Source organism: Porites lutea, chromosome 12 (genome assembly GCF_958299795.1).
Source record: "Porites lutea chromosome 12, jaPorLute2.1, whole genome shotgun sequence".
Lineage (NCBI taxonomy): Eukaryota > Metazoa > Cnidaria > Anthozoa > Scleractinia > Poritidae > Porites > Porites lutea.
Genome location: NC_133212.1, coordinates 218,932 through 238,460, shown reverse-complemented (window position 1 = coordinate 238,460; position 19,529 = coordinate 218,932). Strand labels below are relative to the sequence as shown.

The window sequence follows — 19,529 nt, the reverse complement described above, 5'->3', positions numbered from 1 at the left end:
AGAATGCGGGCAATTTTAAGGTTTTCGCTTTTCTTGAAGATTTTGCAAAACTGGGCTTAAAGCTACCTTAAGCTCTTTTTATATCGACTGTGACAGAAACATCACTTGTGCTAATCTAGAAATGAGCTTGTTTGCCATATACCTTGAAAATTTGATTTTGGCGACTGATATAATAAAGATAATTGGCCATCGTAAAGAGTTTCAAAAGCGAACTTTTCGAGCGCCTGCCCTTCGTCTGGGCGAATCATTTGCCCATCAACAAGTTCAGCGCCACACTTTCTTTAGAACTGAACCCCCTTATTCATCTGACTTGTCTTTGTATAATTCGTCAAAAAACTTTCGATAATAAACTCCTTCAATCAGAATAGAATTGGAGTCCGAAACTTACATACGTCCACAGGTGATTTGGATAAATCACTTTTGTGTGATATTCTTTTGTAGTGTATTGATTGGGACGTGGGGCTCTCCAAAATCTCGCGAAACGGTATCGTTTAAGGAAGAGTATCGTTTTGAGAATCAGTCTCAAATGATAAGACGATTAACAACAACCTTGCGATTGATTAAATCTAATCACTATTAATTTTCATCACTATAAGGGTGCAGAGAAAACTTGTGATTGCTTTGCATTGACTTCGAAACAATGTTGCATGTTACAACAAGAAAACTTCTCTTTGTTTCATAGCATTATAGTTAAACAATCTTTAAATTTCAGCTGAAGATTTAGACCGCCGAATTTTGCTGTAGCCTGTGAAACTTCACAAGCGACGAGGGCGAGCGGCTGTATTCGCGGGCTAATTTTGCTCCTGTGGGGTACAAATGTGGCAAAATAAGTGTCGCGAAGCAAATTTGAAACAGCAGCTGGTCTTACATGTAATTTTCGGAAACCAAAAGTATTTTTAATCGGTGACGTAGGCACAATTATTTGGTCATAGTATTCAAATAAGTCCACGACACCTTTAAGAGGAAACTTTTTTTGCCTTTTGATTTACTGTCCGAACTGTAATTTTATTAATCAGGGAAATATCAATCGAAGAAAAGCTGTTTTAGGATCAGTTTTGTGGTAGCAAGATTCTTCAGCCCACAAAAATTCATTTACAGAAAAGATTAAATCGTTTGTTGTAGATGTTTTTGCGATTTTATTAGGCCCGATTCACACGCCGAACTGTCCACGAGCCCCCGAGAGCTTTCTGTACATTCAAATAAAAATTCACTGGCGTCATTCAAGTTTGCGCTCTCTTATCAAGTTAGTACAGGTAATAGCATGATTAGTAGTGATATTTGGCATAAATACCACCAGTTATATTTCAAAATTGTTATACTGCGTAATTTCACGAGCCGTTAGGCGAGTGAAAATTGAGATAATTTTTAAGTATCACGAGTGGTATTTATGCCAAATATCATGTACAAATCATGCTATTCTTTGTTTATACTTCTACCCGCAAAAGGTCAGTTTGTAATTTTAACGTGTAGGTATTTCAAATTAAGCTGAAATACCACTGCTCTAAGCCAATCAAATTACAGAAATTTCTCATGTAGTAGTATAAAACGAAAAACCCAAATGTATTTCTAAAGTTCTCTCAAAGTTCAACCACAAACTTTTTGGCCAATGGTATTAAATCAATTTGGTTTTCATTTTTTACTTCAGTCTACTTTATTTATTGGAGGAGTTTTAGCAGTAACATATATTCCAAGACCGATGAATTATCGTAAAATTCCGAAAATAAGCGCCGGGGCTTATATTTTTCAAAAGCCCTTTTTGAAGGGCTTATTTTTGGAGGGGCTTATTTTCGGAGGGGCTTATCTACAAAGGGAAATTTACGTTTCAAAGTCGATTGCGCCAGCCTTTTAGCTGGAAGGAAATTTACCGTTTTTGCTTTGTTTTAGTTTGTATTTGAGGGCAATTTTCAAGTACAAGTCCCCGGGGCGGCTTATATTTGGAGGGGCGATTTAACGGAGGGTTTTTTGCGTTACGAGTTTGGGGGCCTTATATTTGGAGGGGCTTATACATGGAGGGGCTTATTTTGGGAATTTTACGGTACTGTTCTATAACTATGTAAAACGGTTTTTCTTACCTCCAGTGTACGTGAACTGTTTTGGTTTCTAAGAACGAAAAGGCCTTCTGATAACACTGAACTTTGTATCCTTCTTTTAAGTGTTCTGCTTTCGCCACAACCGTTTTCTTCCCACGTACTTTTTTCATCGCACACATTCCTGCCCACTTACCATTTTAATAGACTGCTTTTTCTAACATTCTTTGAGTCCTCTGTTCTACTTCCATCAATTCAAAATGGACAGGACTGTATGCATGATGTGATTGGCTTCCAGGCACTTGCCTTTAATACTGGCAAGACAAAAAGTTCCTTAACTATTCATTTCACAACAAAATTAGCTTTTCTCGCGCCTGAGAACCTTCGCGAAAATTCGAAAGAACTTATCAGCTGCAACGAAGAACCGACTATTCTTGTGCTTTCGATCTACGTTTTACCTAATTTAAATTCTAAAACGAGTGGAAGACTTTTAAGAACAAAAAGCAACGCCATTGAAACATGACGTTTGAGCGAAGACATGTCACAACGGACATGCGCAGTCTCTCAAAAAAACTAAACAGCTGTACAAAAAAAAAGATTTTCGATTAATTTGCGCCTGGCTGGGGCTTGGACGAGTGGAACTACAATGTAATCCCAATATTGCAAACTCACTTTATTGATGTCTTTATTCCAAGCACGTCGGGGGGAGGGGGGGGGGGGGTATTTGAGAGGGAGGCTTACTTAATTTAGCGAACAAGATGTTATCAATTCCCCATAAAGAATAGGAAGGCAAAGTAATCGGTAATCTCATATCCCATATTTGTATTTCTAAACAATTCTTGATTTTCTCGGCAGAATGTAGCACAAATTTGCCCCCCGATTACTCGAATCTTGCGGAAAATGCAGGAATCACATTAAAGAGCTCTTAAAGTTACATTTTGTACAGGTTCAAAGGTAAAATGCTATTCTTACATGCAAGAAACCATATGATACAAGTTGTAATAAAGGCCTCCTCTTATGGCATTTACTAATTAATTTGAGCTCAGAGGATATGAATCATTGGCCAATACTTTTTTCACTGGTATTCATTTATTGAGAATGAATCAAAGCCTTTCCTTAGGTAAAACTGCTGTTTTCATATGTATATACAGTAGGAATACTAATGAGAGCCAACAGTTAAAGGAATAAATCCAATTATAATAATTCGCTGGGGTAATACAGTCGACTCCCGATAACTCGAACCTTCAAGGGAAATTGAAAAAAGGTCGAGCTATCGGGAGCTGGAAGAAAATAGCCTGAAGCAAGGTAAAAAACAGTTTTTACTGTACAGTGAACATTTTAATCAAATTTTATGTTAAGGGAAAATTGAAAGATACTTTTAGGTTATAAATCAGAACGTAACGTAACAGAACATGGCCTAAATAGAGCATCCGTTTTTACTGTTTGATGGAGGCGATTATTTTAAATATTGCCTTCAAAAGAGGGCGATTATTGGAGGGAGGCTATTAATCGAGACACAGCTATTATTCGAGGAAATACGGTAATAGTGAATGGAATTCATAGAACGAAGTCTGATCACGGGCGTTTGGACCTTCTATTACTGGTAATATGATTACGCGCATTTTGACCGTCTATCACGTGAAATTACTCAAAGCACAGCATTGGAGCAAGAGCATTTGCATTGATCTTGTCCGCACTCCCTAATCTTTGGTCATTTTTAATACTAGTGTAGCTTAGATGTACAATAATCTGATTCAAACTTAAGGATTTAAGAGCCGTAGCTAGCATTAGGAAACGCGCCTCGTCTAGGTTTCATGCTGCATACTCAGCTCACTGTTCACACCCTTGAACACTTACATGTCTTGTCCAAGTGTCCCGCTACGACTAGAAATGGTATATAATCGAAGACTGTACTCCTTCCCTTGTCATCAGGCGAAATCGGGCAATCACGACCAAAAGAACACGCTCGAGATAAGCCTCTTAATCTATTTTGATTACGATTGAGTTGTCACTGTTATTAAGGAGCAACGAAGTTTAGGTTGTCAATTTAAAATCAAATGAAATAAAGGAATTTTACTTTGAAATTTTACTGTTCATGCAAGGTCTGGGTGGCTCTTTTTGTCCTCTCTCTCATCTGCGTAAATTCCACAGAAGGAAGTGACATTCGCAATTCACCTTTGCTGACAATTTCTTGACATCTTTTTGATGTTCCTGGGCCACTTGTGTCTTGATAAAGACAGCTGACTTTTTTCTCTCCGGTTATTTCTTTTGGAGATAAGTGGACATTCTGCTGGGTTAAGCGCTGAGTTCCAGTCTTCGCTGCCATGGACTCCCTTTCCCTCAATTCATGTTGCTGGGAATGGCCCTCAACGTCCTCAAAACAATTGACTTTCTTCTTGGGCGTGGTGAAATTCTTGGGGTGCTTCCATGCTGTCCTTGGTTCCTTTATCCCCTTCATTTCTCCAGTCATGGATTCTCCGCGCGTGTCAGGTTTTGCTGTTTGCTGTTTGCCGATGATAGGAATCTGCAGCTGGGGACCAAAGTTGTGTGGTAAGGCGGCGGCTTCATTGTCGTTTTTGCTGTTCGCTAGCATCGCTTTCCTTCCTGCTCTGGGTGCAATCGCATTTGTGTCCGATTTCTTGATGTTTAGCATCTGTAGAACAGTGTTTCTAAATCGGCGATTTCTGTAGAAGTACAAGATTGGGCTCGCGCAGGAATTCAACTGGATTAAGATGACAGACCAAAGATACATATCTCTGTGGTTATAACGAAATAGATAGGTGAGAAAGATAAACACAAAGGTGGGCATGAAGAAGACCAATAGACATACTGTCAAAAGGAATGCAGTCTTGGCGATTTTCTTTTGCAAAATAGCTCTTGCGACCTGGAAACTTATGAAGGTTGTTTTATTCACTTTACTCTGGCGGGTCTTGAGATAAATTTTGATGTAAAAGGTTACTGTAGCCAGTAAACAAATGGACAGCGGAACTGTAAAAAGGCACGCGTTAGCAACGTTCCTAGTCTCTTTCCCGATTAAGCCAGATATGTACAGGCCAGATGGAACAATTGAAATGACAGTCAAAACCCAAATGACTGTAATACAGGCTTTTAGGCGGCTTCTAGTGATAATGAACTTGTAATTCAAACCCTTGGCGATTGCAATGTATCTCTCCAAAGTTATGAAAGTTAGGTGATAGATGGAAGCACTTTGTAGGTACATCGCAAAGAAGCCTGCCAGGATAATGGTACACATTTTCTCATAATCGCCCTGCAAGCGATACAACCCTGCGCTCAGAAACAGAGGTTGGGCCACTGCACCAATGAGAAGGTCGGAAGCTGCCATACTGGCCACTAGGATATTACAGATGCTCTGAAGCTTCTTTTTCTTCAGGACGGCAACAATCAAACTTGCATTCAGCAGAATAGCCAAAGGACTGGTGATGCTTATAACAGTTGTGGATCCTATGGTGGATGACCAACTCGGGTTCCATTTTAGTATGGTACAAAAGGCACGATAACCTTGTGTTGAGTACTCCATATAGTCAGTGGTAGTACTATAGGGATTAAAAAAAAAAAAGGTTAAATTCATGTTTATAGTGGAAGGTGCACTTAGCTAGTCAGCTAATTTACAGGCACTCCACTCAAATATTTAGAAACAAATAATTCAAATACAACATAACAGGATTAAAAACCGCAACTGGCAGAAGGCAACCAGTTGGCTATGTACAAGCGTGGCCGAGAATTTGAACTCGGGACGACGACCGAGCACAAATCCAGCAAGTGGCCAGAGCGGGACTCGAACCCGGGACCGCCGGATTGCGAGTCCGACGCGCTGACCACTCGGCCACGCTGCCTCCTGAAAAGAAGAAATTTTGTTACGAATGAAGGTAAAAGCCGGCTTGATTTAAAAATGGGAGGGATCACCCCAGAATCTGTTGATGTAAAAGTGGGTGGATAGACTGTTGATGCTTATATGACGGTAGTGGATCCTACGGAGATGACAAACTTGGGTCAGTTCATAAGCACCATAAGCTTGGGTTGAGTACTTCATTTGAAATTCGCCAAGGCTAACCTTTTAAAACCATTACCAGCTGACAGTTTCAGGATAAGCCTAATAATGTGGGTTTCATGGTGAGATACAGCAAGATATCGGATCACAGGTGTAAGCTATAAGTCGGGTTTCATTTCTAACCATCATCGAGCTACCAGATAACAATAGTAAGAGCGGGTGGTTTTGATGGGGGAACGGCGTTGTAGCTTCTTTGTGACTTTTAAAAATGACGGATTTTTCAGTTACTTTACAATAAAAACTGCCCTGAAAAAAGCACTTTATATGAGTTTCGAAACACTTTCGTATTTAGCACGAAAGTGTTAATTAGGAACACTATTTTTTTACGTCTCTTACGGGACCGCCATCTTACGAGGTCATCCGAGCCACGCGAAGGTGTACCCGTTTGCAGGGCAAATGAAGTACCTTCATTTCTTAGTTATTTTAAGACCCCGAGTACTGATTGGTCCGGCCCCGGATTTGAAACCACGACCTCCCGCTCTGCAGTCTTGTGCTCTACCGACTAAGCTAATCCTGCCGCGGTTAAAGGAGAAACACCTTCCTGGACTTGTTGCATGCTTCTGGCTAAAAGCCGGAATGTTGGTTACTAAATTTTTGAATTTCAAATTTGTGAAAGGAAGTAGGATTAGTTCGAAAAAACGGGAGTTTAGAAAAATCGAGTATTCGAAAAATCGGGATTCTACTGTAAGATTAAAAATTTCATCGCTTGCTTTGAGTCCTAAGTTCATTACAGCGTGCCTTGTTTTCATGTGGTAGGCAATTCCAGTAAAAAATTAAATAGTAAGAAATTCCAGTTCCCAACCATGTCTAGCACGCTAGTGTTTTCCCTCGTGGTATTTAGGTAAAATTCTTTGGTATCGACAGGCAAGGAAGTTAAAAATACACCGAAGATTGAAGAGTGATAGAAAGTGCTAGCAATTGACGCAGCTCAGTTTAGGTGTCAATATTTGCGCTGTTTATCGCGAGAATGTGCTAAGGTGCTGTTATGAAGCATGTTCTCTGATTTGCCTAGGTAACAGACCCTGTAGGACGAGCAGTCGATATATAGGGTCTTTTACTTCAGGAAATAAACATCTTGTGAGCTCGTAAACTGTGTCGTTTTAAAGTGAGGAAACTAACTAGGATCACGAGAAATGGCTTCGTCCCAAATGACAAAATCGTATTAAACAAACTTAAAATTTTCTTTACAACTTTCTTGTGATCACATTGTCTTAAACTGCGAAAAGTTGATACAACAAGTAGAATTCTCTTCCTCATGTGACGTCATCAGACGACAAAGGTTTTAATTTTAGCTAAAAAATGGCACTACCTAATTTTGCTGCATTGGTTTACAAATACAAGTTAATACGAAAAAAAAATGCTATGAGACAAAGTCGAAACAGCAGCGGCTGGGTAGTTTTAAAAAGAAAGATTATTTTCAATTTATGGTGAAAGTATTGTTTATGTAAACACAAAACTCATAAAGGGAAACTAATTATTTCCTCGAGTGTATTATCATTTATCAGGGAAAATATCATCATCAGAAAAGCTGTTTTGGGAAGTGTTTTGTGGAAGCAATATTCTCCAGCTTGCTCAAACTTTGTCATTCACTGAATAAGGAATTCGGAGAAGTCAATTGTTGTTGCTGATGTTTCGATTTCCATTTGCATCTAACCCTTCGTATTCCAGAAAGTTTCGCCAATCACAATACTGAGGCCTTCCTTCCTGTTTTATCTGAATTTTTTATGTAATTTGTTACCAAAATTTAACTGATTTATCAATTACAATATCATGCTACTTATCGCTAGATAAAATTGTAGAAAAGTTCCTAAAAGATATGATATTGTCTTCAGGATTCTTGATTCCTTAAATTCACCAGTTTTAACCAAATTTAACCTTTCAGAACTAAATTGTCTTTCGTTCGGTGAAAAATGAAACTGTCAACGACTATAAAAAGGTACGCAGGAACGATCACCTAGCAACGCGAAAAACCGTTTCTTTTCCCCTCCCTCTGTTTTCCCTCCACCACCACCACCAGCCACACCACAGCATTTCTATAGTTTTCCTCCACCACACTATCACCATTGACATTCTATATTTGCTCGGTTTCCATGTTTAGCAGGCTCTGGAAATACTTGTCCCGAAAATTCGAATTGGTGGCTTCTTCCCAAAACAATTTCACAGATGAATTGTGAATGATTTTCTCGTTACGGACTTCTGCTCCCACGATGCTTCTGAAATTGATTTGGCTTACTTTTTATATCAATAAAAGCTGACACCAGTAATTTCAGTAAAAAATGTCAGTAAAATTTTTCACTCGTCGCGATCTCTGAAAAGTAGGGTCCACTTAAGCGCTAATTTCGAAAAAAATATTTACCACCTGTAAAATCAAATTATTTCACATTATTGCAGAATGATAGCTGTAGTTCTTCGCAAAGCTTCGTAGCCATTGCATAAAAACTGAAAAGGTTATGACACAAAGTTTGTCATAGTTCCTTGCGCCTGTAATAATAACCTTAAATGTTTGCTCTTACCTTCAATGTTGGTTTGCCCACTTCTTTTTAATGAAAATGACCTTTTCACGAAACAGAACTCTGAATATGTGTTTTGGTCGGTGTCGGTGTGTGTCGCTTGCTTTAAGGTTCCTTTAAGCAATGGTCAACTTTAATCGCATGATTCTTTGACTCTTGTTCTATTTCCTTCCATTTAAAATGGTTTTTACTCTAAGAGTGATATGATTGGCCATGAGACACTTGTCTAAACACTAAAGAGAGAACTTAGCAGCTGCAGCGCAAGAAACTTCTCGGTCTTTCGATGCTGCTTTATTAAATGAGTGGAAATTTCGAATGTGGAGATTTCGTAAGCCCATTGGAACGTTTCAAGTAATTATGATCTACACCGATTTCCTCCGTTTTACGGAAATTGGTCAGATGTTTCCTGATAAATACATATATTGAAATTGAATTTTAAAGTTGTAAATCTTGCAAGGAATGGAATAGCCAATATCATGTCTAACTAAAAATCCCAGAAAGAAGAAAGTGGAAGTTAAACTAAAAACGATTCCCCAGGGGCACCGCCGTACACCCCTAAAATCCTGCGCCATTGGCACTCGTTGTTTCGATCATCGATTACGATTTATGTTAGATCCATGCCCAAGTATATTACGGGTTTTCCAAGGAACCTACAAGATTTTGAAAGAATTATATATAAAAACCTTAGGCTCGACAAATATTTTCAACTTTCCTTCTGGAATAGATATTGACGACTGAATCACAACGTTCACGAGAAACTGAACAGCTGTAGCGCAGATCTTTAAATTGTTCTCTTCCTCCGATGGTAATTTAGAAATTTCGTAGCCACGCGCTTAATTTCACCGGATACTGTCTGTAATGGACATCTAGTTTTCTCGGACATTTAATCCAAGGCGAATTTGAAAATAGAATACGTGGAGTTAGGTTCGCATCATGTTAGACACTAGCTGGGAGGGAAAAAAAAAGGTTTTACTTTTTTCAGGACAGTTACTCAAAGTGAAACATTATTCCTAAATGAACACACAATGGTCCTGAAAACAGTTTCATTCAAAACCACTTTTTAGGTCTGATTAAAACGCCACAAAACACCAACTTTCTAACGTGTTTTGATATCCAGCTATCCACCAATCAACCTGAAATTCAAAATAGGTTTGTCTCGCCGGATGCGAAGTATATAAATATATCAGTAGTTATCATAGGTAAAATTAAGAAATTTTACGCTAAGCAGTAACCAGTTGTTTTATTCGTAGAGTAACAAAAGAAATAAACTGGTTTTTAAACAACTTTGCAGCTAAAGATTATATTTACAAGTATCATCGATCTAATCAGTAATTCCGCTGGGCAGATGTAGTTTGATGACAAATTAAAAAAAGTCTCGTGTACTTAAAATAAGCCCCAAGCCCATTCTTTAGTAAGCTATCCTTTCTTTAATTAATGCACCTTACATCGCTCTACGCTAACTGGCCACAATACCTATTTTACCGTTCACTTTGTGCCCTGAATATTCTATTACCGTGAGGCAGGCTCCAAAATGAAGAGAAAGGGTATGCTTCTCGTCTTGCTTAGTGTGAAAATTGCAGATTTGGCAGATTTCCTTACTAAGGGTACATCCCAGATTGTCTCACTAACGCAGGAAAGCGGGCTATATTATATCCATACAGGTATCGCTCAGGGCTTTGTGTAAAGAATTATCGATGTAAAAGTAACAAACGCAATTTAAATGAGTTATTTCGTTGTCTGTCTTTGTATGGTCTCTCTTAGGCCGGATAGGGGTCAAATAACACCTCAGCCACGCCCCGTTTGGTCTTCTCTAGACGATTAATTCTTCACTAATATTCACACGTGCATCCCCATACCTATTATATGGGAGTTTCCCCTGGGTTTCTATGCACAGTATTAGGAATTAATCTTACCACTTTATCAAAATTTAATCTGATTCAAACTTCGTGCTCTGTGCGAAAGTTTGAAAACTGATTCGATGATTACGGTGTTTTTGAACCGCCTATAACGCACGATTTTCATGTGTGAAAGATTTCTTTCTCCCACAGTGACCATTTTCTGAATTTTTACAGGGTTGAATGATTATATAACGTTTTTTACGTAGTCCTCCTCGAATGTGCTCTCAAAACGGGGAAAGTTAAAATTTCATTTGATCATCCTTATTACAGTACCGAGCATAAAAAAATACCAAAAAGAACTTTCAAATTGCTACAATAACTGTATCTCTGTGATCGGCACTAGATGTACCAGCCCGGTTTTATAGATTCAGTAAAATGTTTAAAATCTGTCAAGTTTATATCACATGTAGTCAATTAGAACCGAATTAGAATGTTTATCGAAAGATAAAGAGTCACCTATCTTAATAGGTACTCCTAAGTCGCGTGTCAGCGATGTAACTGATTATATTCTGTATATTGTGTAATGTAATGCTGATTAAAAACTGCGCATAAATTACAAATACAGGTAACTCACTTCTTTTTTTTGACAGTTAAAAATGAGTAACTTAATTTTCTTGCTTACTTCATGGGCTATACATGTTTAAAGTAATGATGTTTTCCCAGGAAAAATTCTTGAAGGACTCAATGCCGTTTTATATTATTTTAAGGTCTTCCAAGTTAGACTTACCATTGCACTGACTCTTACAAAGGTCAGTTCTGGCAATCTCTATTTGTAATATCTAATTGTTCACAATTTAGTCTAAAGCAAATTATTGTCAAGAGTTGTCTCGTTTGTAATAATCTTGAGCAGACTTTGTTCTTGCTGTGATAGGTGATGAATTAGGTTTCATCTAGCCGTAACAACTGACAACCGCGTCATTTCACCAGAGCTAACGGAGGCAAAGTTTGTGACACTTTTTTGTCAACCAAATAATGCCGAGTAAACTTTTTCCCTTCTTCCAAGCTTTCGCAGTGAACCAAACTCTTTCTCCACTATTTTAAGCACTAAGAGCCAACCAATAACCCAAGTTGAATATGGCAAAGGATATTGGATACAGATAACGACAGCACTTGTTGGTTAGCTTGCCTAGATCAGTTTTTTGGCCGCTAGAAGACTGGGTTCCAGCCAAACAGCGCAGTTTATCGAAATACCCTGCACTCTCTTCATCCCTGTTTTCTTGATAAGTCACCAAATGAACATGTCCATTGGAATCTGCTATGTAGTTGGGTTTGAAGCCATGTTTACACTGGAACACTATTTTGTTGTTTTGAGGCTGGGAAAAGAAGACATGTCGGTTAAAAGTGTGATTGCTTCATCAAGCTAAAAATATGGTTAGCAGAAAAGGATTAGATCCAAATTTGAAGCAGAGAATAACCGAACCTTCTATAACCCCTGCAAAACTACCCCACATGCCAGACCATGTCATGCAAGTGTTAAAAAACGCGGCCGTAACGTACTCGAAAAGTTGCAGGGGATTTTTGTAATCGTGACGGATTTTTGGTTATTACATGATTCATCATGGATTCATCGAGACGTACTTTCTTTGCATTTTAGTTCGTCTAAAAACATTTCTGATGAGGGCTTTATGCAGGAGATTGATGAAATGTCTGTCTGTATCCTTCCCCTTTCATCTTATCAACTGACTCAAGATACTGAGTTATCATCTTATTGGTTACTGAAATACCCTGAATGGGTTGTCCAGCTGCCAGGTTGTGAAAGCTGAACCTCCAGACCGATCCTCTTTTATTTTAGGAAATTCTCCGAATTTAACTCAAACTAAGGTCGTGAATATGCAAACTTCTGCCTTCCACTTCTTACCTTCATTTCTTCCTCCCTGTCCTTATCTTTCTCCTCTTCTTTGGAACGAAGCCTGTAGATTAACAAATCAGTTACAAGAGTAGAAAAAACAAAGATGAATGAACCCATCAGATACCAGTCAATTGCTTTGGCATAGCTCACACGAGGCATGGTCGAGTTACTGGAGCCGAGTAGGAAAACTATCGTGAGAATTGTCGTTATCCCGAGCGACAGTCGTTCTCCGATGCAGTATTGATCCATCCAAAAAGAGATCCAGCTTAGAGAAACCATCACGATGCAGGGAATATAAAATTGAATGAAGTAGAAACCCATGCGGCGGTGAAATGTAAAGGCAGCTACCAGGTTTTTATATTTTCCTGAAAGAAAACATAAAATGGAACACTTAAGGTGACCACTGACATATCTAAAAACTTTTAAGGGACTGCATATTTGCGGGCGACTGGAGGAGCCCGCAATCTTAATCTCCAAGTTGCTATTACGCATGCGGAACACGTATTTAGCCAGCATTCGTTTCGACATCCACTAATAATGAGTGGAACCATAGAAGGCAATCTGATCACGCTCGTTGCATCATCTCACGTGTTTGCATCAAAGTGATTGCGGAAAAGGAATGTTTCCTGGCCCCAGTTGTTCAAACGGTGGATAGCGCTAGCCACCGGATAATCGCTATCCAGTAGATAGTGATTTATCCGATGGATACGGCTATTCAGCGTTTGAGCAACCCGGGCCTTGTGGCTAGCTTAGAGAGGGTTTAAAGTATTACTTTGACTTGACCAACCTGAAATATAGGTAACATTTTTTGACTTCATTTCCACTTTCACTACGTCGAATTCTGCTAACTCCTTGTTTAGTAATGTGATAGGATGATCCTCTTTCCATCTAAAGTCCATCTGGATAATGGTGTGCTGGACTAAGACAAAAGGATAAAATAAACTGGTAAAGCCGCGATGAAACAGTCGCCACATGGTCATAACATGCGCACAGCATAGAAAAGGTAAAGGCGCCGCGCATGCACGAGTATAAAAGGAGGGGGGTGTTTAAAATGGCTTAAACATTTTGACCATAGGCTTCTGGCTCAGGAGATTACACGGGTCCGCCCAGCAACTCATACTTACAACTCTCCAGTGTCAAATGACATTGTTGTACATCCATAGGAAATTTCACGAGTTTCATCTGACAGGCCGCCGCTATCCGGGCATAAGCGAAGTAAACGATCTGACCCTTTTTGTCAATCAACACCAACTGGTTGTCTTGGAACACCTCGTGGTCGTTAGCGTTGTTAATGTAAGTATCAGGAAGCCATATGCGATTTACATCAGTGCCACCCAACATTAGAGTGGCCTCGGTTCCATGCGCCAGCCGCTTGTCAGTCCAATACTGACGAAAGTAGACAAACACTTGAAATTCCTGAAAATAAAAGGACAGTTTTTGACGTCAAAACAATTTTTTAAATCAGCACGCACTTTTTTTGGCGTACGAGAGCTATATGCTCGGCCATTTCCTCGTAAATCTTAATTCAAAAGAAGGAATCATCGTCCCGAACTGAACCATATACTGCTATCATTACTGCTGCTACTTATACTACTGCTACTAATATAGCTACTGCTACTCCTACCACCACCACCACCACCACCACCATATTCAGCCAGCGCGGTCAGGGCGGGGCTTCAACTTACAAGTCCAGCGCTCAGCCACGCTGCCTCGTCAAAATAGAAGAATATAATAAAAGAGAGTATAGAATAAAAGAGTACTCGCCATATTGGATTCTTTGATCTCACTGAAGGCTTTAATTGCCATGCTCACATATATTATATCAGGATTGCCTGCAATACAAGGCAAACATAAGGTCGTTAATTACTATATTACCTGTCATGAAAGTAGTTATCAAATCGTAAAACTTACTAGCTTGAATATTTAGCTCGTCGGAGTGTAGCCAATAGTTTATTTTCAGGACAAAACTCACCCGGAAATATTTCAGCAACGATAATACATCTACCATCAATAAATAACATAGGAAACCTTTTGCAATTCCCAAAATGGGAAAGTGTTGCGAATTCTGGGACAATGTTTTTCTGTCTTGTGAAAGTATTGGCAGCAGTTTGGGGTTATTTTTCCCAATGTTGGTTTCACTTCGGGAAATGAAGGAAGATCGTTTCTGGGATATAAGTGCCGCGAATAGTCAATTTATTTCCAGGACTACGCTCACCGGGAAATATGGAAAAAAAAAACGATACCTGTTACATTAGGTCTTGTCCTGTTATCGTAACATCTCAAATATCGATCCAGGATCTCAGACGCATTAGCTGCCTCAACACGTGGAACTGTAGCTTCTTCACTGAAATGAGAAAACAACAACTGTGAATCGGAGGTAAGGCAGTCATTTACTTATTTGTTTAATTTTTGTTTTCATTTACTTGTTGTACATTTATTCGGAATAGGTCTTGGATTATCTGGCCCAGAATATAAAACTGAGCCTTATTTGTATCAAAAACGTCATCCAAGTATTACTTATCCAATCAAGTTCAACGATCTACATTGCTTGCTAAGTGCACACTCCCTAATTCGTCTGTAAGGTATGTTGAAGGGAACAAGCTGCTGACCCGTCTAGAGTTCAAAACTTTCATTAGCCTGATCAAGGCTCCGAGGAGATAGTTGGATCCAGGCTGACACGATAATAACACTAGGGGAAACTGGGGAGAGGAAGGGCGGCCTTACTTTTTACCGCCACTGTCCCCTTTTCTCAGATCACGCGTTCATATGTTCGCGTGCCTTTCACTTACTCGACATCCCTTCTATCCAAGAACCTGGAAAAGGCTAAACGTTTTTAGCCGAGAATACTATTCACGGACTACTACAACAAAAAACCAAACAGTGAGTCTATTTAACTATCCCAAGGGGTGGATCTTGCGGTCCTATGCACCTCTCAACTTCCTTCTTACTTTGTTTTTTATCTTCCAAGAGTTCCCCACCCTCCCCACCCTCTACTTCTAATGGAAATATTAGATCCTCCCTTTCTTCTAAGCCTACTTCTTCCCAGTACTTAAAAGATGGATCAGCAGGCGAGAAAACTGCCTAACCATCGGCTTGCTATCTATTTGTAAGAGATACCTGAGGGAAACACGAATTGGTAGCAGAAGAATTAACATAAGCCATCTTGCCGCAAATAATGAGAAAGCCATTTCAACTTTGAAGTTCTTCACAGTTCACTGCGCAGAAAAAGCAAAGGCTGTGTTTAGTTTAACGTGTTAAAATTAGTATTTCCTATTGACTAGACCGCTGAGGTACAGCTTATGGAAAGCAATAAACTATGCTTTATTATTATATGTGATTTATATCGGTTAAAAATATATATATATTTGTAGGATATTGCTTGTTCACTTCATTGTTTTATTGAAATAAGGAACGCAGTGTTCATAAATGTATCTAAAGATATCCTTCAAGGGTTACTGTTCATAACGTCAGTTAACCCATTCGCCCCTGAACGGTTCTTTAGTTTTTCATTGTTGGTTGGGAACATGACGCGAAGATTTTAAAATCTCGAAATTTTGCTTTCTGCGCATGCCCGAACTTCTCAAGCTAATATTTTGCATCTGAGTCAGAAGGCCGCGAAGTGTACGACCTGTAAACCGGTTTGTGGTAAGTTTTAGCTCTTTATAGCACGACAGTGACCAGAAAACCACTCGACTAGCTACAAAACGCGTTTTTCGGCAAAATCTCCAGGAGCGAATGGGTTAAGCTCCGCGATATTCAGTACTATTTGGTTCTTTAGTTTTTCATTGTTGGTTGAGAACGTGACGCGAAGATTTTAAACCAATCACAAGGCTAGTCAAAAGACTACTAGTCAAGAATAATCGTGAAATTGCTTATTTTTTCTCGAATAAAATCGAATCTAATAAAAAAAAAAAGTTAGTGTAGACATGGGATGAATGGCCAATTTATCTTATTTGCTTAGTTGAGCCGGGAACCAAATTTTAGTGTAAATGTTTTTCCAGAGAAATTATTTCCCAATGACTAAAATTAACAGAGTGTTAAGCAGGAATACATGCAGACCAACCTTACAATTATTAAACGTTCAAGGGTCAGTCTGTCAAACATTTTGAGACAAACACAGAACTCATATCTTTGAGGTTGATTTTCTACCAAAATTTAAATTACCAATGAGGCATTGAAAGATGAGCGGTGTTTGTTCCTGTTATTATTATTGTTATTGTTATTATTATTATTATTATTATTATTATAAACATCCTGTTATTATAACTCTGTTAATGATAATTACCTGGTTCGTTAGAAATGTATCAAGCGTTGTTCAATAAAGAACGAAAAACGTTGTGGATTAATAAAAAGCAATTTATAGGCAGGTAGCATTTGACTTTGGGTAGAAAAAGTTATTTCTGTCACCTTTATCAGCAAAAACGTACCTCAGTAACGCACACAAAACAAATTGTAAGCTTAGATTTCAATACATGGTGAAGCCCATATGAATTTAAAACAATATAACATAAAAAAAATTCAGTTTTCAAAGATTCTTATCAGCACTGGTACTGGTCATAGCTATTGGTAGACTATAGTTTATCTTTTTAAAAAAAATTGTCCCTCGATTTATTCAAAATTTTTACTTCCTTGAGACCATACTATTAATAATAAAATGCCAGTAAAAAATAAAGAAGTTTTCATGTCGACTAGCATCAGCTGGTGGTTATTTCAGCGACATGGGTTACTTTCAAAATATTTGCATTTGTTACTTCCACAAGTAGTTTTGAACCCCAAAACTGGCAATTAGATCTAATAGTCGTTGCGAAAATTTTCCGCTGGAGCTCGTCCAGCGGAAAATTTTCGCAGCGACTATAAAAAGTCACATTTTCTGATTTCTGAGATCAGGGCAGGGATTTTAAGCTGTATCCTTTGGTGCACCAACATCGTTAAATTTTAAACGAACTTGGTTTTTATGAATATATTAAAACAGGAAATCTCTTTTGCCTCTGAGAAAATCAGAGTAATTTCAAATTTTTAAAAAATGTCCTAAATATTTATGACCCCCATAAAGGTTTTCTTTCCTTTTTATAATATGCTTTTTTTATGGACAAGAATCATGTAAATTACTTGGGCATATGAAAACAGGTCTACTGGTTCCTGTTAGTGAACATCTGCTGCGTTCATTACGTTTTTAAAACTCAGAAGATGATTTCAAAATTACATATAAGATTTAGAGACGGTAGGTTAATAGGAGCCTTCCTCTGATGACAAAATATCTTTTTTCGTCTTAGTTTGCGTGAATCAACATATTTTTTGTTGCAAAGTATATTACAAATTTGCTGTTTTATTTGAATTGGTTGTCAAGTCCAGATAAAAGTCATTTTTGTTCTGAAATGCTCAATTCATTGTTCTGTTAATATCCGTATTACTGCAAGAAAGTTGTACTGTTGGGAGCTTAAAAATTGCCAGTTTTCATCATGCCAATGTCTTTTATCCCCACCGTAAATTTGATATGCAAAAACAAGACCTAGTGTAACAAAATATTTAAAGATACTTTCAATGTCAGTGCTTATGAAATAGAAATTTCTAATAAAAAATACTTCATACCGGCTTATTGAAGAATACTTGTAGTTTGAAGTCCCTGTGGTCAAACTTCTTGTTCACCGAGAATTACGTAAATATCAGACCTCCTTAAGCACGCACCTGGCTTCTAGCTATGCCAATTGCGTAATCAAGAAGAGGGTTAATGTTATTTATCGCAGCAATAAGTCAAATTACAGACCTGCCGAGACTTGATAGACACGTAGGTAGAACCGGGTCTCTCATTATAACGAGATTTTAATGAAAATATTCACTGAAAACTAGGCAATAAATGCCTTCGTTATTATTCCTAACTTGCAAAACAGGAAGTTCTTTGATATTAATAAGAAGTTATCCAAGGCGCAGTTTTACTGATGATAAATATAAGTGGAACATTCGTACTGTGGCTTATCACTGATAGCATTAAAAGACATAGTGTATTATTTTTTAAGCGTCAACAAAAAGGAACCAAATTTGCTCCTCATTGTTGTAAACTAAACTTTACCTTTTACGAGTTTTTTCAGTTTTAATGACTCATTCTCCAGTATGAATTTTGCTATCTTGCTGTACGTCCACCCCTTGATAAATTTAATAGGCTAAACTGACCTCTGCATTGTTACACTTAATAATTTATCTGCTATGGAGTTCGCTCAAATCTTTAATTGCACTCCCCTTGTTTGATAATTTATGAACTTTGTCGGTAAGGGGCGCAACATTCAACCCGAGGAAAAGGATGAAAACGAGCCGAAAAACTGTCTCAATAATCTTAAAATAATTCATATTCCACAGAGTCCTGACAGGAAAGAAAGCGTCATTTTTGTAAATTACAAACTAAAGAAGCCAAGTTGCTTCAGTAAGCGTTTCTTGGTTTGAAACTGAATGAAAATCTCATTTTTTATGTCCCTAATTGCAGCAAAAGTCAACAAAAAACCTGATGCTAAATACTATAACCTTAAAAAAAGGGAACATTTTCGGAAACATTTTTAAAGGTGTTTAAAACGTGATTTTCTCAAAGGGGATTTCCTTGCGGGGTGATTGTTCTTTCAAAATCATTCGCTTTCTATTTGAATATTCACATATTTTATTTAAACGTTCAAACTTGAATTTTTACAAATTCAGGTGGCTGGGTTCCAATAAAATGGTTTTTTACATTGCATACCAAAAATAATATTGATTTTATATAAAATGTATCAATGCTGTCTAATGCCAGCCAGTTCAAAAACTGTCTGCCTGCTTTCCTGGCTCACGTTACACGTGTTGTTTGGTTTTTGTTGTGGCATTCTGCAGCGACATTCTGATTGGGTATTTCTGTACACTGTAAATGGGCCTGGATACAAATTGTAATGTGTTGAGGTTGGACACTTTTCCTTGATTCGTTGTTATTCCTCTTCAAGTGACTCGAAAAGAACAAGAAATTCTGCAGAACAAACATAATGTCGGTCAAATGTCACGTGGTTATTGATTGATGAGTCAGTTCTGTTTCTTAATCGGAGTACATCTATATTAAATAGATAGTGATGTCAGGCTTACAGAGAGTTAACTTTGCGCATGCTGTATTCTCTCAGAAACTAGGCTAGCTACAGTGAGTGAACGCTTGGACAAGAAAAAATGGTC

At 38.2% G+C, this 19,529-nt stretch overlaps 1 protein-coding gene across 1 annotated transcript; it reads right to left on the bottom strand.

Moving 5' to 3' along the window:
* Positions 1–10,027: 10,027 nt before the first annotated feature.
* On the bottom strand, positions 10,028–15,149 carry LOC140921802 (gamma-aminobutyric acid receptor subunit beta-3-like). Its single transcript, XM_073371801.1, has 7 exons — positions 15,143–15,149; positions 14,597–14,746; positions 14,118–14,185; positions 13,478–13,769; positions 13,141–13,272; positions 12,363–12,718; positions 10,028–11,817 (listed from the first exon to the last, which is right to left on the bottom strand). Exons 1-7 carry the CDS (start codon positions 15,147–15,149, stop codon positions 11,542–11,544), a joined length of 1,281 nt encoding a protein of 426 aa, XP_073227902.1. The 3' UTR covers positions 10,028–11,541.
* Between the last annotated feature and the right edge of the window lie 4,380 nt (positions 15,150–19,529).